Below are 24,746 nucleotides of genomic sequence, written 5' to 3'. Positions count from 1 at the left end.
CTTCAGAAAATTTGGACTAAACCACTCAATTCATATGGATTCGTTTTTACGATCTGTTTATGAACTTTTTGAAGCGTCAAAGTGTCAGTTTTAGTCAATGGAGGGACAGAAAGCTCTCAAATTTCCTCAAAAATATCTTAATTTGAGTTCCGAATATGAACGAAAGTCTTACGGGTTTGGAACGACATGAGGGTGCGTAATTACTGACAGAATTTTTTTATTTTTGTGTGAACTTATCCCTTTAAACATTTTTTTTTTAATAATCATGTTTAACACCTGAATGCATGGTGAAAAACTGCATTACCCATGATGCTGTACAGAAAATTTCACTAATCAGTCACAACAAGAAAATCTTGCAATATTTCATAGGATTGTAGTTCTTTCCCTCAATAAAGCTATTAAGAATGCAGTCTTGTACCAATTCATTGTCTTTTTGTCAAATTATCAATTTTATTTATTTATTTTTGCTTCAAATCAAAGTTTGTGATGCTGTAATTCACCTCATAGCTGGCTGGTTTGGTTCATGGCTTATAATTCAAAATGAATCATTTAATCAAATAATCAAGGCCACTGGAAAAAGTCGGCGGACACTGATGCTCTCTATTGGATAATGTTAGCCATTAGCCAGATAGCTATTCACACAGAGCTTTGGCAAATTTGTCTGGCTCAGTCTGGCTCCATTCTGGAACAGAAAGCCAATATCCTGTTTCATACATCAAATATGTCAAAATACTGACGTAAAATCGGTAGCAATTTACACAGACTACAGAACAGATTTAAAAAGGTTTCTACCATCTGAAAGCCCAAAGCCTATTGATAGTTGCGGTTCATAAATATAAATAAGAATCCCCAAGCTGCCTCGCTAGCCATGGGTTCTTAGCGTAGCGAGACATCAAACAAACTTGTGTGGCATGTTTTTTTAAATGCTTTTCGAACTAAATATGTCATGGAAGTGCCAAGCTTGTTTTTCAGTTTGTCTGCATACATGTCCTTAATTGTGCTTTCCATAAACTCAACACAGAAATATCACGCACATCAGTCATTTTGGTGTGTGCTAGCGCTCTGCTAACCAAAAATTACCTCTCTTATTATTACCTCTCTATCAAGGTCTCAGACACCCCCGAGAAGAGATATATGGCCATGATTTAGAAGTATTATGCTAATAAATACAACAACACACTTGGAAAAGAGTTACTTAGGTTTCACGAACACCTCAACAGACGTTGAGCCAGAATGACGAAAACGTTCGTCAGATAATTAGTGTAAATTATAAGGTTACACTGCAGAGGTGTTTCCAGATATCTGTTTTTATCAGCTGACGTCACTGCAGTCACTGTTGCCATGAGACACAGAGCCATTTGAAACAAAACACTATAAACAGATGATGTGAATTATATTTAACTCTTCAAATTAACTGCAGTCATTTATTAAGCCCAAATAAATGCTACACAAAGTGTGATAAAGGCAGCGGTAGGCAGCTGTAACCTTTGTATGCATGAGAGATAGGCCACTGCAAGCATGTCACGCCGGTTACTAAATTAATGACTACATACATCACAGCTTATTCCAAGATCAGAAGCTAATGATTGTTTTCATGGTAGAGGACATAGCATTCCCGAAGCCCTTGTGAATGGCTGCGTTGAGAGTATAAGTATAATACTGTACAAACGGCACCGGAAGAAAGAGGTACAGCCAGAAACGAAGAGCCATTGGACCACAAAACCTCACAGTCTCCATCAGAGTGTCCAAACAGATGTATTCATCCTTATATCCACATGTGTCAATCTGCATTTTATGTACATTCGGATGGCTTGCCCACGAGTTCACTTCACACCAAAGTCTGTGTCATGCCCACGGGATTTGATTATCATGCTCAGAACAGTCAGCTCTTCAAAGATTGACCACTGGTATCCTGCAGCGAGGGGTAAAAAGATGAAGAAAGAGACGGCAAATGAAATTAATATGGGTTTCTCACTCTATTATTGAGAGCGAGATTAATTCTGAAATGCACAGAGGAGCAGGAAGGGGTCTGATTTCATGGATGGCACGCTCTCTTACTCTCTCTGCTTCTCTCCTGTTGAAATATTCACAACGATTGAAGAAAACATCCACAACAATGCCTAACTGGCTGTTTTGTATTGCAAGCCATTACCTCTGATCTAACAACACACACTTATTTACACACCTTCATTTTCACACAATCAGCCATATAAGTACAGGGTATCTGCACTCTTTAATTAAAAGGCTGAGAGCCTTTAAATTGAATTCATTGAACACATTTTCATTGAATGCACATTTTTAAAATAATTTTTTGTAACAAAACATAGATATAAATATACACTGCCCTCCAAAAGTTTGGAAACTCCCTAGAAAAGTGAGGTTTTGGACAATATTGGCATGAATCCTTTTTAATTTGTGATCATTTTGCACTGATAAGGGACTACACAAACTACAAAAACATATTTTATTATATAAACGGTTTATACAAAAATATCTACCATCTGACCTAAACTGGGTTCTAACTGGTTCATTGTATTCTAAACATAATTGGCAATCAATTGTTGAAGCTATTAAGGTGTGCTGACCCAAAAATATTTTACAAACCTGGGCCAAGTTTAAACCAGTAACCAGGCATCACAGCTGGCAAAGGGCCATGTCTGACTTTGACATGTATATATTGCCATTATTATGTAATCAAAATAAAAATTATTATTGCTGGTCTTCAATGATAATGTCAAGATACTTTAATGTATTTGCACCAAAAAAATGATATGGATTTATGCTGATATCGTCCAAAACCACACTTTGCCAGGGGTGTTTCCAAACTTTGTATTTTAGTCATTAAATAATGAGGTTTAAACCACATCAACGTTCAGTTTGAATGAATGGTGGGAATTAAAATGTGAGCACAAAACCAGTCATAAGTCACATGGGTATATTTGTAGCAATAGCCAACAATACAAAATATGGGTCATTTAGTCATAGATTTTTCTTTTATGCCAAAAATCATTAGGATATTAAGTAAAGATTGTGTTCCATGAAGATATTTTGTACATTTCCTATCATAAATATATCAAAAATGTGTTTTTGTGAGTGGATATGCATTGATAAGGACTTCATTTGGACAACTTTAAAGGATATTTTCTCAATATTTAGATTTTTTTTGTTGTATTAGTTGTATCTCAACCAATTATTGTCCTATCCTAACAAACCATACATCAATTGAAAGCTTATTTATTCAGCTTTCAGATTATGTATAAATCTCAATTTAAAAAAAATTGACCCTTAGTTTTGTGGTCCAGGGTCACATATAAATCAACAGGTATGTTTTCCACTAAATTAATTAATTAATTAATATTACAATAATAACGTAATATTAATTAATTATGTAATGCATATAATAAATATGCGTTTATTTATTTATATCTAACAATATATGTTGGAACTAAAATAGCGCATCAACTTCAAATAGTTAGGCCTTTTTTCTACTTAGTTTTTCACCAAAGGAGTTTATGAAAATTAAAATCTATGTATTAATTTTCAGCAAAATATGCAGAAACTACAAAGTTCAAATAGGCCACTAACATTTTCCACTTAATGAGTTCATTAAATAATAAAAATGTAATCTAATTCTTATTTTATGTTATGATATATTAATCTTAACAATTTATTTTTTATGTAACAATATACAAACTCATAATACACTATACGTACACATTTATCATAATCCTTCTTTGTCTCAACAAGACTTTCTGTGCTATTTAGAATACTTTTTGAAAACTTTGACATTTTATCAAGGATCCACAGATCACCTTGACGACTTTAAAAGAACAAATCTTGACTTTAAAAGAACAAAACTTAGTATAGCCCCTACTACTTGTGTTCTTTGTTTGTTGGGAACATGTTCTATTTTTATTTAGGTTGTTCCCTTTGACAGTGTCTGGCTTACCAATCTTGCTTTTTTCCTCTTTCACACACACACACACACACACACACACACACACACACACACACACACACACACACTAAGTACCAGTCTTGGCACCCTGCCTCACAGGCTTACTGACATACGCACGCTACCTCTCTCTGTCGGAGAAGGATGGAGTGCTGTGCAGTGTCTGCCTGCTGTCCTCCTGAGCTATGGAACGAGGGATGGCGAGGGAGAGAGGTGGAGGACGCTGGGAGAGACTGCGGTCGTAACTGAATTAAAGACAGAGAGAGAGAGAGAGATTAGGACGACAGCCAGTGAACGAATCGAGAATGTAGACACTGAAAAAACTGAGAAAGAGGCGTGAAAAGAAAGATTAAAGAGTATAAAGGAAAAGAAGGCAAACACTTCAGTGACACTGACAGGAAGTTCATTCACTCACTGGCTTAATTTAATAGACTGCCTTCGGCGAAAATAACAGAGCAGGGGAAATTAAAGCGTGCGAATTAGAGAGATACGCTGAAATATTCAGTTAAAATCATATTTGTCCAGCAACCATGAGGAAGACAAAGTGTTGCTGACTCTGTGTGACGTCCCATGTAATATTAATACCCCACACCGACACGCACTTATCTGCAGTGACTCAGGAGTGAGTTCACTCCACCTCTGCTCTGATGGGATGACGGGCGGAGGGCTGGGGGTTGTTAAATGAGCGCGAGGGTGTCTGTCAAGGCAAGTGTGAGGCATACAGAGATTAATTGCGGAGATGTAGCTTGTGTATGCAATAAAATCGCCCTCGGCTCGCTCAGATGAACGCCGGTTTTTATCTTCTAGGTGAGCGGCGGCCTCACATTAACATCACCTATCGGGAGTTCGCGATGTGACCGTTTTATTGGGCTTACAAACAAGCTCTCGAACAGTCCCATAATGTCTGATTTGTAGTACCTGCACCATTGCTTTACCGCAGAGTAAAGAAAGTATGTGCCTGGTTGAAGAAACCTGAGGAGAAAACGTAACAATTTCACGAGGTGGCGATTTCGTATTCTTTGTACATTCGTAGGGTGAAATAAGGTTGATTGTCATTTTTTCCAATTCATCTCAATGGCAAAAAGTGTCCCAAACACCCTGAATTTACTCTACATTCTTTGTAATTCGTACAGAAACAATGTAAAAAAAAAAAAAAAAAAAATGTAGGCAAGTCCACCCGACCTCACCATCTCGGATTTTAAAATAACCATAAAATAAAAATTAACCATTTTTTTTAATGTTCAGAACGTGAAATTGACAAAACAACAACAATCCTATCAATTTCAGATGGACAAAATAAAGTCCCCCCCCCCCTACATTTTTTCTTGTTTGAGAAGCCGTTTCTCTGATATTGTATGAAAACAGTACATGCTGCTTGATATTGCAAAACGATACGTTTTTTTACCCACAGCCTTTCAAAATACTCCATTTCTTAGCGTTCACAGAGAATGGACACATGCTAGGAAGTTCTCCAATGTACAATAATGTCTGAACTGTTTCTCTCCAGAAGTTATAAGTCCCATAATATCTGAAAATTTTGTGCAGTTAGAAAAACTGGACACGTGCAAGTATGCACACTACGCTGTTTGACAAACTTTACGTCACACAACAGACACATTGCCTAGCGTACGCAAAAACCATACTTTGGGCCTATGCAAACCATAAAAAAATGTATGAATTCATACAAATAGCCACCAATTTGTCAAAACATAAAATTGTTACAAACTGCCGTGGAAGTGTTTTGGCTGAAGTTTTTGACACGCTTCAATGGAAATGAATTCAGCAAGGGGAACATTCTAGCATAAACTAAGGCAGGTAGTAATAAATCACACTCATAACTTGTCACCCCATGTTTATAGTTACTCTCAGGATGATATGGACCATTTCTTAGCTCTCTCTATCATTTTAATGATCATCTATGCGATTGAACGCTGTCGTCCGAGTAAGTACAAATGCATTCATGTGCCTGATGGCCCCCGACGCTCCGGGCTACATTTCTAATTAAACCAGCACAATAAAACACTGTAAGGTGTCCACACTGTTAGTGTCTGCAGAGTTAGAATATCCACAGATGAAATTTTTTAACAGTTCTGCAGGGAACGCTTACTGAACAGCAGAACCCTTCACTGAAAGTTTGTGGAAATCTGTTGTGTGAACCCATTATGACACACTGACTGTTCTGTCACTCACACACACAGGGGAGCAAGCTGTCTCAGGGGATGTATGACAGAACCGTGCAAGCAGAGGAGTGTTGAAACGTCTCACCAGAGTTTAGCAGAGATGATGACCGCAGAGAGAATCAGCAGAGATGATATTGTTACCGTCACATAAAACTGTGGGTCCACTGAAGAAAGAAATGGCACAGGAAAAGAACAATTAGACTGAGTGAGCAGTACAACAAAAGAATTGGCTTCCTTTCAATTCGAGTGGATTTCAATTGAATTGAACCCATGTGATGCTGAATTATACTTTGAATTGGAATGAATGGATGAGGACATGCTGAATTGCAATGCAAAAAAAAAAAAATTCAACACAGTCACAAAATGAGCTTGAGAAATAGGTAAAAAAAAAAAAATAGACATGGAAGAGGACATGTCCTCTCCAATGTTTAGAGTCGTGGCCAACAAATGTGGATTTTTAGTGACAGATTCCTAAATATTTACATTTGGTCGCACAAAATTTTAATATTTGGTTATATTCTTGACAAGTCTTTGGGATAAATTTCCATTCTGGCAAATAAAGCTCCCTTCCATAATGGACCATTTAACGTATACATACATACAATTATCATATTCTATATGTAATTTAATTAAATATATTTAACATTATAATTATATATGCATTATGTGTATAAATACATAGATAAATTAAATATTAAATAAAATACAAATTTCTATTAATGGAATTTATATTGGTTGAATTTCAAGCATCAAATATTGATATCTTCTAATCTGAAAGTGTGTGCATGATATTATGAACTACACCTAATAGCAGTTGTATGAATTATATTCCTGAAATATATTATGTTCTAATTTGAATTACAGTTAACAATACACTCCTCAAAGAGTAAAGCATGGTGAGTGCAAGGTCAAGGTCATGGTTTCAATTCCTATGAACTAATATAAAATGCACCCTCAATACATTGTAAATCGCTTTTAAAGAAAGCATTCGCCAAATGCATAAAATTAAATTCTGTCCTGTTTGCTACCTCAATTCAAATTCAAGAATTAAACTAGAATTTCAAAAGTCATTTCGAATTCACTTCCAAAATGTCCCACAACCCTATAAAAAAAGATTATAGAAACAGAGATGTAGAAGAACGTGAGGAAAGACATTTGAGTGAAAGCAACAAGAAGCCATTACAGGAGAGGAATGTGGGGGCGAAAAGAGTGGGCAGTGTCATAATCAGGTGAAATTGTATTGATTGGATTTATGCCTGCCTTCTGCTCAATGGGAGAGGAATCTAAGCTCTCCTCAAGCGCAGATTTGCTACTTTGAGGAGCCAGCATGAGCCCAGATCCCTGTTGGCGATGCAGCTCTCAGATAAAGAACTAATTTCACGGATACCAACCTTCCTTGGTGTCCGGCTCCTCTGTCTCTATCTTATCCCTCTCTCCCATAGTTGGGCGTTGCGTTTGATTGGTAGGCGCACTCCGGTGATGAGTCCAGTCTTCAGATGTGGTCACCCTCAGACTCGCCGTCTCCAGGCTGGACAGGACATGATGGGTTTCGTCCTCCAGGGGCTGCGTGGGACCCCAGTCCACGGCCCAGAGCGGAGTGGTGCTGGCCTGCGCCGTGACTGGCATCTGCATTTCTCCCAACTCCTCCCACTTTCTGTCATCTGTGTCACCGGTGGCAGTGCAAAAAATTACAGTGACCAGCAGGAAGCTCCAAAGGGGAATGAATCCAATGTGGGGAGAGATGGAGCTGGGGGGAAGGAGAGACAAAGCAACGAAAAGACGGAAGGAGGGATTGAAAAGGAAAAGCTAGAGATCGGAAAAAACACATGAACTGAGAGGCGTGAACCGTGCACAGATGGAAAGAGACTTAAAGCAGAAGCTGATGCAACCCAACGGGCTGCAGGAAACTAATTGGTCCGATCTGAGAGCACAGTGCAACCAAAACAGTCTGTTCGGTGCTTACCATCGCTCCATCGCTTCTGCCTGTTCACTGGCTCCTCGCTTCTCCGATCATCTCTTAAATGAGAATGACATAAAGAGAGAAGGATGAGAAGAGAAGAAGAGCTGGAAGGGGGAGGTTTTCAGTCTTGACACTGACTAAAAGACCATAAACAGATGGCTGTAGACAACACAAATAAAAACACACATTCAGAACAAAGCTGATCGCATTCACTAAGAACCAACCGTAGCACAAGATCAACAGAAAAACACTCACAAACGCGTGCAAAGACACCTGTGGATGCGTTCCCTACGTTAAGCCTCACTCGGAGCCATCAAACAAAACTCAACATCTGCATCCAAATTTACAGCACACTCTCACTTCCAGGCAGCACTCATAAATGCACCTACACACACTTGAAAACATGCAGATTCACACTCTCAAGACAGATATCGACTCACATACCTACCTCATGCCATTGAAGAAGGGAGTGGGAGAGAGGCTGAGCGCCTGGAAGTGGGGAAAAGCATTGGTTGCCGTAGCGACAGAGACATGTAGAATTTGTGCGAGTGAGAAATAGAGTGCGGAAGAGGGAGAGAGAGAGAGCTACAGGAGGGAGGGAGGAGGAGAGGATTGGAGGAAAGATTGAAATACTAATTACGCATCTTAACTGGCTCAAATTAAATAGGCAGCGAGAAGAAAATAAATGAATTTTGAAGGCGAAAATAGCCGGATGGAATGAAAGAAGCGCCTTATTAATATTCTGAAGACCAGTTGAAGTAAATAAAAACTATTCAGAAAGGACAAATGCAAAGAGGCAGCGGCAGGAAAATCAATATACATTAATGTAGCGTTGGACGGGAGCCCTACATGATGAACAACGCTATATATATTTATAGGCAGAAGTGGCAGCGATGATAAATACTCTCACATGCACACAGACATAACGTGGTAGGTTTTATTGGATCAACGTTTACATAGAAAACAGTCTGTTGTTTCTTTCTTCCTTCTGTTTCTTCCCTTCTGCCAGTCAGGCAATCTGTTCCACTTCAGTCCCTTCGCATGATTTCTTGCACTCCACCGTCATCCCTTGACCTTGCCTTCTCTCGCTCTTCCTTTCCAGTTCATTCTTTGTAGCCCTCCTTCCATCTCCTTCCCCTTTGTCACTCTCTTTTTTCATTCACCCCTCCTCTTGCTCACTGAAGTACACAACGCAGCCATGAAGAACTTGCGGGTTCCTCTGTTTCAGATGCATCCTGGGTTATGGAGTCTTCATCGTCGTCTACAGGAGAAAAAGTTATTTTCATTAGGGCTGTCGAAATAAATTCTATATGTCTAATAGCATCACTTTTTGAATGCTGTTAACTCAATTATTCCAAAACATTCTAAATTTCATAAGTCCATAAAGTGCTTGAAAAGATTTATTATTGAATTACTGCAGATTCCCTTTGGAACGGAATACTTTGACTATAAAAAAAAAAAGATGTTTAACAAATATTTTTGAAATATTTGGTTTTCGACACAGGTTCAGCTCTTACCCTCGCTTTTGTCATCTTCTGAGTCTCTGTCAGATTCCAAAAGACAATCTTCCAATCGGCTGTCTCGTCTCACTGTGACATCGCCTCTAGAGGAAAAACAACAGAAGACCGTCAGTGCAGGGCACTTAGGTCACACTGTTTACAAGGACAGAAGGATGTTTAACTCAGCCCGAAGCAAAAAGCAAAGCAGCTCTGCTGGCAACAGCGCGCTGTCAATGGGTTTGAAATGGCTTCATTATACAAACTGCTTTCAAAGTAGCAAGTACATCATTAAGAGTTAGGCAGAGGCAGCTCAACATAAAAATATTATTTATATCTGGCTTAAGGTGTCACATTAGCAACATTTCAAAGACATTTTGTGGGCACAAAAGGAGCTGTTGGTCAACATAGTGAAGTCATGAAACCAACTTGAGCATGAGCGAAATCTATGTCGGAAACAATGTACGTGATACTCCCAGTTGTGGAAATTGCTATTTAAATGACTGGATATCATCTATATAATTTTGCCAAATGACTGGTATCCCAACTTAACCAGCTGAAAAGTGCCCAAAACCAGTCTAAAACCAGCAAACAGACCTGCCTGACCAGGTGGGGAGACCAGTTAAGACCAGAAAATGAAGTTAGGTTGATTTAAAATGTTTTTGTCAGCAGTGCGTACAAATGTAAACACACATGTCCTTGAAATTAAACGCTGACATTAATATTGCCATGAAATATTAGCATCTGCTTAATTTGGCTAGCTTCCAAGTGACAGATTAAGCACCAAAATACTGGACACACAGTGTTTGACTTTAGTTTGGGATTTTAAATTGGACATTGAGAGGTGACCCAACACAAAGTCAAAACTGTTTATCACTCTGTTGGAATAAAAAACACCTTAAACAGCTTAAACCAGCCTAAGTTGGTCTTAAATGCACTGTAAAAGATTATTTCACTCAAATAATAATAAAAGTTCATTGTACTTAATAGAATGTCATTGTAGTAAGCTGAACTTAATATGAATGAGTTAAGTTGCAACAGATTTCTAATTCCCAGCATGCTCTGCTGAATAATTGTTGAAATTAAGTGCTATTTTATGTGTTTTTGCACAAGATTAACATTGGGAGACATAAGTTTGTGTTTATTGTTGTGTTATGTTGGGATTTACAGGGGGTTCTGTTATGTTAAGTTTTGTAGGGTTACCATTGTGGTGAAGAGTAGAGCCTGTGGTTAAGTTGAGGATGGGCTGCAAAACTTTTAAGACCACATATACTGTATGTTGTTTGATTATATACATGCAAGTATATAATGACAGTCTCTTTGATAGTTATAATAGCATGCTTTATTTGCTATCTAACATTTAACAAGATCTGAATGCGATGATTATGTAAATGAACTGTATGTAATTAACATTATGATGAGTGGGGCGAGGCTGAGAACTGTAGGTGCGAAGGGATGCCGGTGACGTGACTGTTAATGAGAGACACCTGTGCACAACACTGACCTTGCTCCGCTTCCACAGCTCTCAGCCCCACCCCACTTGTTAAAAAAATTTTAAAGGGGGGGTGTAATGCTATTTCATGCATTCTGACTTATTTACACTGTTAAAGAGTTGCATTCTCATGCTAAACATAGCCAAAGTTTCAAAACACGACTTGGACGTATGACAGAGTATTTCTGTGCCAAATACACTACTTCCAGATTCGGTATGGGTTTTGGAGAATTTTTTTCGAGTATGGCCTGTATAACATCAAGAGTTCGGAAATCATTGTATAGGCACTTGATAAGCGTGCACACACACACACATCACCCAGAGCAAGAGCACGCCCATCATTGCGCTTCATTTGGGATACAGAAGCTAAGAGATTTTTCAACAATGGCTGTGTCCCAATTCAGGGGCTGCACCCTTTGAAGGCCGCATACATCATCGAGGCAGTCTCATTTAAGAAAAATAACCGTTAGATTCCAAGGTAAGAAATAAATTACAGTATTTTACACCTCACAATGAATATCAGTGAATTTTAGTACGGTTATGACGTATGCAGCCTTCAAATGTGATCTCCGAAGGACGCAGCCTCCGAAATGAGATGCAGCTCCTGTCACCAAAGGTGGTTGTGAGGGAAAGATTACCTTTTTCAGCTTCCCAAGAACACAGCGTTAAGGGAACAGTGGATGAAGTTTGTTTTTCCGGGGCAGCAAGAGAGTTGTGCATGTATGTTTGTTTGTTCCTGGGATTTCGGTGATGAATGCTTTGTAAACAAGTCCCAGTTCGGCGCTGGATTTGTAGATCGCGGGTGGTGAGTAAAGCTGCATCAGATGTCTGTGTGTCATGATCACCAGTTGGAGTGCCCTAGTTAGCCACCAGAGGGCACTCCAACCCGGACTATTGCCTCACTACTGCAGACTACATTTCCCATTACCCACTTCCCGGACTCATTATCCTGTCATTGCACTCAGCTGTTTTGTGTTTGTTCATTAGTGTCTGTCTATTTATACCTGGTTTGTTTCTGCTTTTGTTATTGTGGTTTAATTTACGGTCACCAGCTTCTGTTTGTGTTTTTGTATGGACTGTTCTGTGGATTTTGACCCTTGCCTGTTTTTGGATTACGTTTTTGGATTACCCCATTAAAGCTGCATTTGGATCTTACCTTCTTGTCTCTGTGCCATTACGTGACACTGTGTTTTGTTGGCAATTGGCGCGCAAGTGAATATAATGTAAACAACACAAACATTTTTGTTCCCTTTTTGTTTATAATGTCACAGCTAGCAGACCATCTCTATGCAAAAGCTGCACGTGCTCGTGACTCTTTAGCTCCGCCCACGGCACGGACGGCAGGCACGCCTCCAGGATCTCGGCTTTTTTCTGAAAGACTCGGTTTCGCGTATCTATCTTTTATAAATATGATAAAACTAAAGACTTTTCGGAGATATGAATGATGCATTGTTACTCTATATGTACTCAAGATTAACATGAGATTGGCAGAAACTGTGTGTGATACCCCCCCCTTTAAGTTCTACTAACTTAAAAAAATGAGTTTGTTTACTTAAACTTATTGAGTTTTACAGTGTGGAGATTTAATCTGGTCTCTCAGCCTGACCAAGCTGTTGTTTAGCTGGGCACCCAGCGATTCTCCCAGCCTGACCAGCTGAAAAATGCCCAAAACCGCTCTAAGACCAGCTCAAGACAGACAAACCAGTGCTAAAACAGGGTACTTTCCTGACACTTTAAGATGTTTTTGCCAGCAGTGTGCACAAGACTAAACAAAAATGTCCTTGAAATTAAACATTGATATTAACATTGCCATGAAATGTTGGCATCTGCCTAATTTGGCTAGAGTCCAAATGACAGATTAAGTGCCAAAATATTAGACGCAAAGACTTTGACATCAACAACAAAGCATTTTCTCCTCCTTTTAAAAACATGAGAAGTCTATTTTTGCTGATCTAAATATGCAGAATTATATGGCTAGTTGCATTTGATTATTTGCATTCAGCATCGTTTTCCCTGTAACCCAACAGTTGAGAACCATATCTCTAGACTCTGTAAATGTAGTTACAAAGAAATCAATATTTTTTTCCACAAAGTGATCATCAGCTCAGCATCCAGTGCTCGATGTGAGCTACGGTTGTCATTGTCAAGTGCCTGGAGCATTTTTGCAGACTTCTCATTAATAAGCATCCCAAAGATACTATATTCCAGCCAGTATCTCATTACTGATGTACATATTGATACACTGACTAAATGAAACATTGAGCAGTGTCTTATATTAGTAACTGTGTGTCAGTGAATATCTATGAATTGATATATACTGTAATAAATTACATTAAGTAGTTTGTGAAGGGCTAGAAAATGGGGTTGTGAAGTATGTCTGTTATACGAAGTGGGTTTGAGATACTCATATCTAAAAAAAAAAAAGAAGAAAAAAAAACACACCTCTTTTTAAAACTTCCCGGAAGCTGCTCCCAAACAATGAGTTCACGACCCCCTGTGACCCAACGATGGTCCCCACTTGCTGTTAGCCACGCGGCAAAGCAAAGAATTCTGGGAAGATCTGAAGAGGTGAGAGAAACCAGGTACCTGCACTGGGGAAGTGAGAAGACTGAAAGAGCGTGAGAGAAAGAAAAAAGAAAGTGTGAGTGATTAAAATGTCTTGCAGTTTTCAGGGGTGTTAAATTTAAATGAATGTTAAAATTTCTCACGGTTAATCTTGCTTTCTCCATTAGCGAGGTCAAAACAAGAGCCAATCAAAAGACCGGGTATCTGATTTACACAATCTGTGACACCCGCAGTACTGCTGTGATTGGTTAGTCTAGTCATCACGCCTGCAAACGATTGGAGAGCGCAAACAAGCATCGTTAGTTACATCTTTATAACATTCATTCACTGTAACACAAATAAACCAGAGAAAAAGTAATTAAACTTACATAATCTGTCTACTTATAGACTCCTTTCTTACTCTGTCAACAGCTGCCGACTTTGCTGTGTGTTTTAATGCCGTTAATACAAATGTTTTCTGTCTGTAAGAAGGTCATTATTTATTTGAGAGCTCCAGATACGAGTTGTTTGATGAACTGGTGTCATTATGAAGCTCAGCACTCTCCATTTGAGCATTGCATCATATAACGTGCCCCTACCAGTAACTCTGATTTATCTGATGTAATTATTTACAGGTTGTTAGTTTTTTTGAGATTATGGCCTTCAGCACAAATATCCTGTGAGAAAACGGGATTAAAACGAGAAGGCGCCGGATGTTTTTACGTCTTCGTCTGCCCTGGGGTGAACAGCCCCCTCTCTAGCCTGTGTTCTCGGAGCCACTGGGATTTTAACACAGATGATATTAGCAGCTCTGAGCGAATAGACTCAGTCAAGATGTATTCCATTAATAAATCTGTTAAATAGCCCTGAGTCAAAGAACAAATGAAGGTCCAATGGGGGTTGTAAAATATTTATTGCTACAGAATCCAGCATATCCATGAGATGTGCTTTATAAAATGAGATGTTGACTAAATAATGGTGTTGACGGCAGATCAAAGGATTATGTTGACATAGGCGTATTAGGCTGTCGATTTAACATATTTATTTGGTGTGATTCATTTAAAAAAGAAATGTGGGTCTATTCATCTGCACGCTTTTATGTAATGTCTATAAAATCTTGAAATATCTTCAATTGATGGCTGCTTTTATCAAATATTGATATGAGATTAGCTGTGATTTATTTTAATGTAATAAATTCAAGAAAAAATTATTTCTAATTCTCAAAGAATCCTGAACAAATGTATCATAGTTTCCACAAAAATATTAAGGCGCACTGTTTTCAACATTGATCATAATAAGAAATGTTTCTTAATCTGCATATTAGAATAATTTCTGAAGGAGTTATGATGCTGAAAATTCATCACAGAATCATCACAGAAATGAATTATATTTTAAAATATATTACAAAAGGAAACAGTTATTTTAAATTGTAATAATATTTCACAATATTACAGTTTTTGCTGTATTTTTGATTGATAAAAATCATACAGACCCAAAACTATCCTAAGTAATAATAATTAATTAATGATTAAATTAATAAATATAATCCTGGTAACACTTTACAATAAGGTTCATTAGTTAAACATTAGTTAATGTATTAACTAACATGAACTAACCATAAGCAATACATTTACTAATCTTCGTTAATGTTAGTTAATGAAAATACAATTGTTCATTGTATGTTCATGTTAGTTCACAGTGTATTAACTAATGTTAACAAGATTTTAGTAATGTATTAGTAAATGATGAAATTAACATTAAAGCTGCAGTCCGTAATTTTGCCTCTTTGTCGCCATCTCTGTTCGAAACCTGCAATTGCAGTTGTTTGTGGAATTATTATCTTTACGTGGGTTGTGCATCGGCGTGGCTTCTCAGCGTGGATGAATCTAATGTTTGCTGTCAGTCACCACATCGGTGTGGATACCGTACTTCGGAATCACAGATTGTAGTCTCGGAAGTATGACCAAAATAAGAATTTTCACAGGAGAATGTCATCTGAACAAGTAAGTAACATGTCTGCCACTTTTGTTCTGACCAACTGAGAAAATAAAGCATTACAATAAATTGCCAATAAATTGCCAATGGTGATTAAATCTAAAGATCGCTTAGCTCGGATCACGTCAAACCATGCAAATTATTATTATTGTTATATTGTTCTCAAATTGTTAATGTTAACAACATCTGCATTGCGTGACTATGTGTATTTGGTGTGTATTAGCATTACCTGTAGATTTCAGTTTCTGTACAGTCTAATCACTAAAGTTAATTTGTCATACCATACAATCCACCATCAAAATGATACGTTTCAGTATTGCAGCTGCTGTGAGAAAAGGCTATAAATGATCCGCCTTATAGTTGGGACTCCTTTATGTACACAGATGTGACCATAGACTGTAAAAAAAGATGGACGACGCGACGCCGCTTCCTTCCATTGTATTGAACTGAAGCCAAAACGGACACCGATGGGCGCTGACACGTTACGCAAAAACGTAAAAAAAAAAAAAAAAAAGTTTGGAGCCTGGGCATGCGCAGAAAGAATCGTCAGTGGAGCCCGGAGGCGGAGTCGCGATATCAAACTTCCGCCCAGACGACTGCGTCATCATTGATATATATTTTAAATAGGCTATATAAATTATACACAATTTCAAATTCTACCTATAAAATAATAGGCTATTCTGTTTCTAGAGCAATAATATTTTTGAAACAGCAAATTCAGTAGATAAACTCAATATAATATGCCACTAGAAATAACTCTAAAATGTCAGAAACGGTCCTGCCATTTTAAATAAAGGGTTAAACTAACGTTACAGGAGATCGATTGCTGTAGACAGTGCTCTAGAATTAATTAGAGTAGGCTATCATTAGTTTTATCCTGCTAATTATTATTTTATACCCATAAAAAATAATTAGTAACTGCCAGATAACGATCACCTGCTTTTTTTCCCGTCATGGCTAACGTTAGGCGTGTTATCTTAACTAATAACGTTTATTAATTAGCTTATAAAGCCCAAATTAAACGTTACAGAGAAAAGCTCAGATATCCGTCAGATCCTGTAGGTCAAGTTAGTACAGTTTACTGCTGAACAGCTCATTTTGTCGGTGTGAAATAACACAGAAATCGAAAAATAATAGTTAGTTATATATCTTCAATCTCCTCTCGAAGCCCCGACAGTCCTCAGAGAAGCTGTCAATCAACTGTGAATCACGACGACACGCCCCGTTTCTATAGCACCAAATTGCCAGCTAAAATCAAACTTATCACAAAAACGAACAATTGAATATATATCAGCGTGATAACAAATACCTTAAGTGACCAAAACCATCTTTCGGAAAATTTTATTTGAAGCATAATTTATTTTTATGTTTTAACTTAAGTCTCATTCGTCTGCATTGAGAGGGCTGGGTTTATGACCTGTACTGCATCCAGCCTCTAGGGGGCGATCAAAGAGCCCGCAGCTTCACTTTTCAGGACGTATGAGACACCCGGATGTGACGCAAAGACAAATGCTTGAATTTCCCGCGAAAACCCACCAGTACCACCCGACATTAAAACATTATTACAAGCTTACCGTTGTGAATCGGGCTAAAGTACATGCTCAAAAATTAATTTTGGATAATTTATAACCAAAAAAAGTTATGGACAGCAGCTTTAACAAAGATTAATAAATGCTGTATAAGCGCAGTTCATTATTAGTTCATGTTAACTAATGAACCTTATTGTAAAGTGTTACCATAATCCTAATTAATATCAATATTAAAGTTCCATAGATGAATGAATATAATACCCGTTCTCCAATTTAGGATTCGTATGCTGGCCCTCCCACACGAGAGAAACACACGGTCACCGCGGGGGCTCAGAATCAGCCTCCCGTTCACCCCGTCATCCCCTCCACACCCTGTGACTTCTGGCCCCCAGAGGTGCAGCCTGCGGAGGGGCTCCGGCCCATCATCGGACACCTCCCACACACACACACATCCCTCGGCGGAGCCACTGAACAGCAGAGGACCCTGTGACTGTGGAGAGAAAGAATGGAGGGTAAATGCCACTGTGTTTCCATGACAACTCGTGCCAACTAACAGTATTAAATATGGAAAAGAGTCACCGCCGTTTGATTCAACAGTATTCTGTTTCTTATCTCACCCTCACAATTGCTACATGATTTATTTACTTCTATTCTGTATCTGATTTCCTTATGATATATTGTTCTGCCCAGTTCTATTTCATACTCTTCTTTGTATCCATTAATCACTAAGTAAGACAGAGATTGCAGAAGAAAAGTGTTTAAATGTTGGCATTTAATAGCTTGGACATTTCCGTGAACTTTAAGATCGCCAAAGAAGCAAACGTGCTCTCAAGGGATTCCTCTACAGGCAAAACTCTTCAGCTCTGAGCGGAGGCACAATCTTTTTTTTAAAACATGTGCTGCTCTAAAGGGCAGACTGAGAAAGTTCTAGATGCCAGCACAGTTCTGTTGCCATGGCGCTCGCCCACCTGTAGTGTGGTGACTGCGTCCAGGTGTGCGTTCGCTGACAGACAGTTCTCCTGCGAGCTCCAGCTCCACACCTGCAGCTTCCCAGCATCTAGTGTAAGATCAATAACACAGCTTCAGACGCGCCTGATATGTCGAGACTGATGCAAGGCATGGTCAACTCACCCTCACACACACATATACCTACCTGAGCCAGTAACAATGAAGCCGTGTCCCTCAGGAATGAAGCACAGGCTTGTGACTGCATTGAAGGTGTAGATGGATTTAATACACTGACCTGCAGGAGTAACAAAATCAACATGTGATGCAAACCCCAAACACACTTGAGTTTAATTTATCCTCTTCGGCAGGTGTTGAAAAAAACTGCTGTGTCCAAAAAAAGAACGAGTACCCTCTCCACCAGTTATATAATGACTTGATTCTTGAGATTCAGATAATGGACATTCAACACACTGCAACCACTACAACAGAACATCTACTGTAATTTTAAAAACTGCTTTGATTCATGAGTGTGAATGTGAATCACATTGCTCACACATCACAGGTTTCTGAATTGGAATTTCATTTGGAATAAGAGGAAGTGAGATTTACTGAACTGCAATTCATTCAGCACATTCATACAAAAGGGAAATGGATTAGTCCTGCAAGTTTTGAACCAAAACAGAACGAATTACTTTAATAATTTAGACTAATTATGACTTTTCTTTTCCTGATAGAACAGATTTTTTTCTCATCCGTTTAGTCATTTTACATCAAACGCCAAACCGTATTCTTTTCAAAAAGTTTTATGAAAATATAACTCACTTCAAAATCTGAATATATTATATAATTTAGCTATAACCACAGATGTAGTAATAACTGTAATATTAAACATGATTATCTTAGAAAAATGTATAGTCTCCATACTAGGATTCTCTGTACTAGTCAATGATTTTTCTAATGTTTTTGAAAGAAGTCTCTGTCACCATGCTCACCAAGGCTGCATTTATTTGCTTAAAAATCTGTTTTGCTGTTTAATACTTTTTTTCATAATTCTTTGATGAATAGAAAGTTCAAAAGAACAGGACTTTTTTTTTCATGGAAATCTTTTGCAACATTTTATAACATCTTTACTGCCACTGCCACTGCTACATATATACACTGTTGTTCAAATGTTTGGGATCTGTAAGATTTTTAATGTTTTTGAAAGAAGTCTCTTATGCTCACCAAGGCTGCATTTATTTGATGATAAAAATACACACACAAAAAAGTAATATTGTGAAATATCTTTTGTGAAATATATGTTTTCTATTGGAATATATTTTAAAATGTTATTTATTCCTGTAATTTAAAACATTTCTGATTGTTATAAATGTTGAAAACTGTTGTGTACAATTTTTTCCAGGGCTCTTTGATGAATAGAAAGTTCAAAAGAACAGCATTTATCTGAAATAGAAAGATTTTGTAACATTTTATACTACTTCCGTTCAAAAGTAAGATTTTTTTCTTATTTTTTTGGGAGAGAAATGAAAGAAATTATTAATTTCATTCAGCAAGGATGCATTAAATTGATCAAAAGTGACAGTAAAGACATTTATAATGTTACAAAATATTCTATTTCAAATAAAAGCTGTTCTTTTGAACTTTCTATTCATCAAAGAATCCTAAAAAAAAATTGTACACTTTTTTCAACATTGATAATAATCATAAATGTTTTAAATTACAGGAATAAATAACATTTAAATATATATTCCAATAGAAAACAGTTATTTTAAATTGTAATGATATTTCACAATATTACTGGGTTTTTTTGGGGGGTTTTTTCGTATCTTTAACATCAAATCAGCATATCAGAATTATTTCTGAAGCATCATTATATATTCTTATGTGATAACTTCTATAAATTCTATATCTTCCTTAAATTCAATTCACTATCTTGTATTTATTAAAAATTAAATTCACTATCTTGTATTTATTAAAAATTAAATTCACTATCTTGGAATATTAAAGACATTTTCAATTCAATTCTGAAGCTGCACAGCCCTCACTTTAAGTATATGATGACAGATCAGTATCATTAAAAATAGTACATTCAGAATGTTTGCTGAGGGAGGACACACAGTTTGTGTGTGTGTGTGTGTGTGTGTGTGTGTGTGTGTGTGTGTGTGTGTGTGTGTGTGTGTGTGTGTGTGTGTGTGTGAGACTCACCCGAGCTCAAAGCCCAAATTCTCACACAACAGTCTGTGGAACCACTTAGAACAAATCTTTCCTTGTCAGCCAAGTCGAATTCACGTGCTGCAGAAAAACAGATCAAGAGAATGAGAGAGCGAGACAACGAATGAGAAAAAAAAGAGTGACTGCAGGACATGAGAAAAGTGAGAACGAAGGACAAAGGACATGAAGAACAAATGCACTGTCAAAACAGCAAGACAGGGAGTGATGGAGAGCAAAAGGGACAGATGGGAAGGAGGGCATAAGTAGCTGGAACAAAAGAGGTGGGAGAAAGGAGAGAGAGCATAAAGGATGAGTGAACAATCACGGGTACATCTGTATCAACCGGCTGGCCCCGGCAACAACAGGATCAATTATTCTTTACTTTCCCGGGCTTGAGCGAGTGTGAGTCTGTGTGTGTGTTTGTGCGTGTGTACCCAATCTTCTGCAGTACTCTGGAGGTGGTGCACTGAGACAGGTGACTCCACCGCTGTGACCTCCCAAATTGCGCTGCTCCGTTGCCGTGGGAACATGCCACACTTTAACTGTTGTATCTCGACTTAAAATGGTAGGTGAAAAGAAGAGAAGAGAGAAGCAGAGAGAGGCATTAATGGATACATCAGCAATTTCACAGTCAATTAGTCAAAAACTGTTGTGTTTTTTTTTAATCTTCCTAATTATTGGTTCCAGTACCTGCCAGAAATCACAAGATTGTCGACGGCGACCACACAGGTGATGATGTCACTGTGACCCTCCAGAGTTCTGAGGCGAAACTTGGACTTTTCCCAAGTTTGTTTGCGTGTTTTGAATTCGGCATCTGCAATATATATAGAAAAACACTTTTGTATAAGCTGAGGTCATGTTTTTCTCTAACCAACCATCTGTTATATCATCGTGTGAGACAGCCATAAGGCAGAACTTCCTGTGAAAGACAAGCAGGCTTGTAATCAACATCTGTGCGAGTAACTGTAATTGTGTGTGTGATTAGTGCACTAATTTGACCTTCTTGTTCCTCTGCACTGGGGCTGACGGGGAGATGCGTTTCTCCTCTGCCATCTGTCTGCCTTCCATCGCTCCCTTCATTCTCTCGTCTCTCCTCTCGTGCAATCTTTAGCGCAGGGGGACGGGCAACATGTGGCTCTGTGACCTCCTCGCTATCATGAAAAATAAACATTAACAAGCACAAAACAGCGTCACTGTGAAATATTCTCACGCCTGTCCAAAGGTGTTAAACAAATGATGCTTGTCTTGTTATACCTTTGTTGTAACACCTATATTATTAAATAACAATGTGCGAGACAGAAAGCCTGGGTGTGGGAGTTCAGGCATAGACTTTTTAAAGAAATATGATGAATCAATATTGCCTAGATGCCAGATAGCGGAGGTCTAGCCACTGGCAGAGAGCTAGAGTTTAATCTCCCGCGCCCAGACCGTCTCGCTTTCTCCTTCCCTACCTAGTCGCTCATTCTTACACTTGTCTTTTCATTTTATCCTCCTTTTTTCCCACAATCCCTTGAGTTTGCTGGGGGCCAGAATGCTGCAGCAGAAGCTCAGCCAATCTGGAGCGAAGCTCCGCCTTCTTTGAGACCTACAAAGAGTAAAAGATTAGAGATTTCTTGCGCGTGATAATCATAAAAGACAAAATCTAAATAATGGTTTAGCTGAATGCATTAGTTATCCTTGAAATTATGTGTAAATCATTCCTGAGTGATCTTTTTATGTGGGAAAAGGGCAGTTCAGACCTCCATATGTATTTAAGATTATATGTGCACATATTCTGTACTGTTTTGAGTCCAGTATAGGAACATACAAATATTTCATGTGAGTGAAGAAGATTGTGATAATTCTGTACCTTTATTTTTTCCTCGGGAGTGAGGGAGATTTTGATTTCCAAGTTCTCAATTTGCCTTAACTTCTTTTGGAGTTTCCTCACCTCCCCCATCTGAACTGAGTGTAAACACAAACCCAGTGCCGAAGTAATTCAAACTGCAGGGATTCCTCGTCTAGTCTGTAAGCTCTTTGTTAGACTTGCATGCTTTTATCGATGTTTTTATATGTACTGAATCCACGCTGGATACTGTATTCAAGAGTTAACGGAATTGTTATTGCTCTGCTCCAGACTACACTCACGGATACTGTATGCAGACGTGTACACAGACCTCATCATCAGCCGGAAATCAACAGTGTTAAACTGTGACCTCATGTAAAGGAAACATGTCTGAATCTCTCTGGCGACATCGCGTGGATTTGAGGAAATACATTTACTCTCACTTACCTGCTGCTGGTGTAGAGTATCATTAATATAAATTACATTCATTATCTCTGAGCAAATATGCTGTACGTCAGTTTGGAAACGTGAAATTAATTTAATTTAAACAATGATATTTTTTTTCACAAAGAAAAACGGTAACTAACGGTAACAGTAACTAAGGTAACACATTCACACAGCATATAATGAACAAAGGTCATAAAGACAAACAAACATAAAGTAAACATACCTTATTCCTTTCTTTTCCTTTATCTTTATATATTTTCATTGTTTATTATACCATATTCCTTTATTTTCCTCTTTCTTTATGTATTTTCATTGTTTATTATACCTTATTCCTTTCTTTTCCTCTTTCTTTATGTATTTTCATTGTTTATTATGCCTTATTCCTTTCTTTTCCTCTTTCTTTATCTATTTTCATTGTTTATTATACCTTATTCCTTTCTTTTCCTCTTTCTTCATGTATTTTCATTGTTTATTATACCTTATTCCTTTCTTTTCCTCTTTCTTTATGTATTTTCATTGTTTATTATACCTTATTCCTTTCTTTTCCTCTTTCTTTATGTATTTTCATTGTTTATTTTATGACCTTATGGTCTGAATTTGAATCCTTAATTAAGGATTAGGACTACGGACATCCACAGTCTTAAATGTCTTTTCATTTAATTAAATGAAAAGATGAATTTCATTCAATTCATTTAATTAAATGAAAAGACATTTAAGACTGTGGATGTCTGTAGTCCTAATCCTTAATTAAGGATTCAAATTCCCTGATATTTCCATGGCCATTGGATTTTTATATTTTCATTCAAATTGCATGGAGCCAGGTAGATGTCCAAAAGCAGCAAGTCTGAATGAAACACACTGTTGAAACTGCAGTTGTGTATTACAACACTTTTGTTCTTTGACATTTTTTTATTTCTTAAGCAACACACATACATACAGGTGTAAAATACAACAAACATGGCACAGGCCTACCAGTAGATTAATTGAACATTGCTTTGTAGCATACATCTATACAAACGTAAGTACGTTTGAAAGCATGCAATTGCAGTGCCTTACAATTTTGTATGATCATTTGAAGAATACAGAAAGTTGTTTAACTGAAAACGAAAAATCTGGAACTTGTGATGGATGTTTGCAAATGTTTCATTAACAATGTGAAACAATGATTACAATGTCTAAATCATTGTTTTTATAGGACAAAATAATGTGTTTTAGTGTAAAAGCGTAATGAACATTCACGGTGTTAAAAACAAAGTTCTTGGACACGTTTGACCTTACTGGGCGGAAATGACGTCCTGACGCACGGGCATCATTCGCGCCGCTCGGGAGGAAGTGCTGTGTAGACAGTTCGGCTAACTCCGTAAGAAAAGAAAAAAATAGAAAAAACACAAGGGAGGGAAAAAAAACATTGAAATTCTTCAATCGGGTGGGTTCGGAAAGACTTTACAAACTACCCCGATCGGAGGAAATCCCCGGCGGGCGAAGCTAAAGTCTTGAGAGCTGGTAATCGTCTTTATTTTTCACTTTGAAGCTTGTTTTTGGCTGTTGATGTGAGCCGCTGGCGCTGCTGTCGCCCGATCGTCGAGACTCATGTGCCGGAAGTCTGCGTAAAACCGCCTCGGTTCCAGCGTCGACGTTTTTTTCCCACTCGTTCTGTTTTTTTCTATCGTTTTTCGCCTTTTCTTTTTTATTTTAGCCGACCGTAGAGTGAATGCACGGGTCGCGTCATGCTGTGGGCTGCAGGTCCGCCTCCACTATCGTACAGTAGATTCGCCCCAGCCTGTCAATAATATTCAGATATTTAGATATGAGTTATTTACAAATAAATATTTGAAATGTTCATAATATGGCCAAAAACATGATTTGACAATGCATCGCTTTTAATAAAGAATAAAGCAAAGCACATTCTCTTCTCTGCTACAAAATGATAAATTGCACCCAGATAGCCGCAAGAGCTTCTGTGTAAACCCGCCATCTGTAACAAAATAACCTGAACACAGACTCACGAGTGGTGTTGCTTCTGTCATAAGGAGTGTATTACAGTCACGTATGGAGAGTTTATAACAACTTGCTGATGTGAAAAGCATGATTTATTTATTGCAGTGTTGTTGACCTTAAATAGACTTATGGTAGGCATCAGCTCTTCCTGAATAACATTTCCTGC

The 24,746-nt window shown here is 37.9% G+C and overlaps 2 protein-coding genes and 1 long non-coding RNA gene across 9 annotated transcripts; all 3 read right to left on the bottom strand.

Moving 5' to 3' along the window:
* Positions 1-425: 425 nt before the first annotated feature.
* Positions 426-8,866, bottom strand: LOC125242920 (PILR alpha associated neural protein). Of its 6 annotated transcripts, none has more exons than XM_048152034.1 (6): positions 8,540-8,866; positions 8,099-8,151; positions 7,527-7,882; positions 6,221-6,299; positions 4,081-4,200; positions 426-1,912 (listed from the first exon to the last, which is right to left on the bottom strand). In XM_048152034.1, exons 2-6 carry the CDS (start codon positions 8,107-8,109, stop codon positions 1,891-1,893), a joined length of 588 nt encoding a protein of 195 aa, XP_048007991.1. In that variant the 5' UTR covers positions 8,110-8,151; positions 8,540-8,866; the 3' UTR covers positions 426-1,890. The 6 variants fall into 6 exon arrangements, with proteins under 6 accessions (XP_048007991.1, XP_048007989.1, XP_048007994.1 ...); XM_048152032.1 differs by having other exon boundaries at positions 8,544-8,866; XM_048152037.1 differs by having other exon boundaries at positions 7,527-7,796; positions 8,544-8,866.
* Positions 8,867-9,018: 152 nt separating this feature from the next.
* On the bottom strand, positions 9,019-22,700 carry si:ch211-154o6.3 (uncharacterized protein LOC563854 homolog). Of its 2 annotated transcripts, XM_048151982.1 has the most exons (14): positions 22,583-22,700; positions 22,160-22,254; positions 21,780-21,895; positions 21,310-21,461; positions 21,001-21,124; positions 20,745-20,866; positions 20,305-20,391; positions 18,305-18,394; positions 18,120-18,208; positions 17,413-17,641; positions 13,792-13,914; positions 13,526-13,691; positions 9,613-9,698; positions 9,019-9,356 (listed from the first exon to the last, which is right to left on the bottom strand). In XM_048151982.1, the coding sequence occupies exons 2-14, from the start codon at positions 22,247-22,249 to the stop codon at positions 9,271-9,273; spliced, it is 1,560 nt and encodes a 519-aa protein (XP_048007939.1). In that variant the 5' UTR covers positions 22,250-22,254; positions 22,583-22,700; the 3' UTR covers positions 9,019-9,270. The 2 variants fall into 2 exon arrangements, with proteins under 2 accessions (XP_048007939.1, XP_048007937.1); XM_048151980.1 differs by lacking the exon at positions 22,583-22,700 and having other exon boundaries at positions 22,160-22,501.
* A 755-nt stretch (positions 22,701-23,455) lies between these two features.
* Positions 23,456-24,720, bottom strand: LOC125242933. Its single transcript, XR_007178945.1, has 2 exons — positions 24,589-24,720; positions 23,456-24,362 (listed from the first exon to the last, which is right to left on the bottom strand). It is a non-coding gene; the product is annotated as an uncharacterized LOC125242933 (long non-coding RNA).
* Positions 24,721-24,746: the final 26 nt, after the last annotated feature.

Source organism: Megalobrama amblycephala, linkage group LG13, assembly GCF_018812025.1.
Source record: "Megalobrama amblycephala isolate DHTTF-2021 linkage group LG13, ASM1881202v1, whole genome shotgun sequence".
NCBI classification, from domain to species: Eukaryota; Metazoa; Chordata; class Actinopteri; order Cypriniformes; family Xenocyprididae; genus Megalobrama; species Megalobrama amblycephala.
The sequence above is the reverse complement of the archived record's forward strand: the minus strand, read 5'-3'. Positions and strand labels throughout refer to the sequence as shown.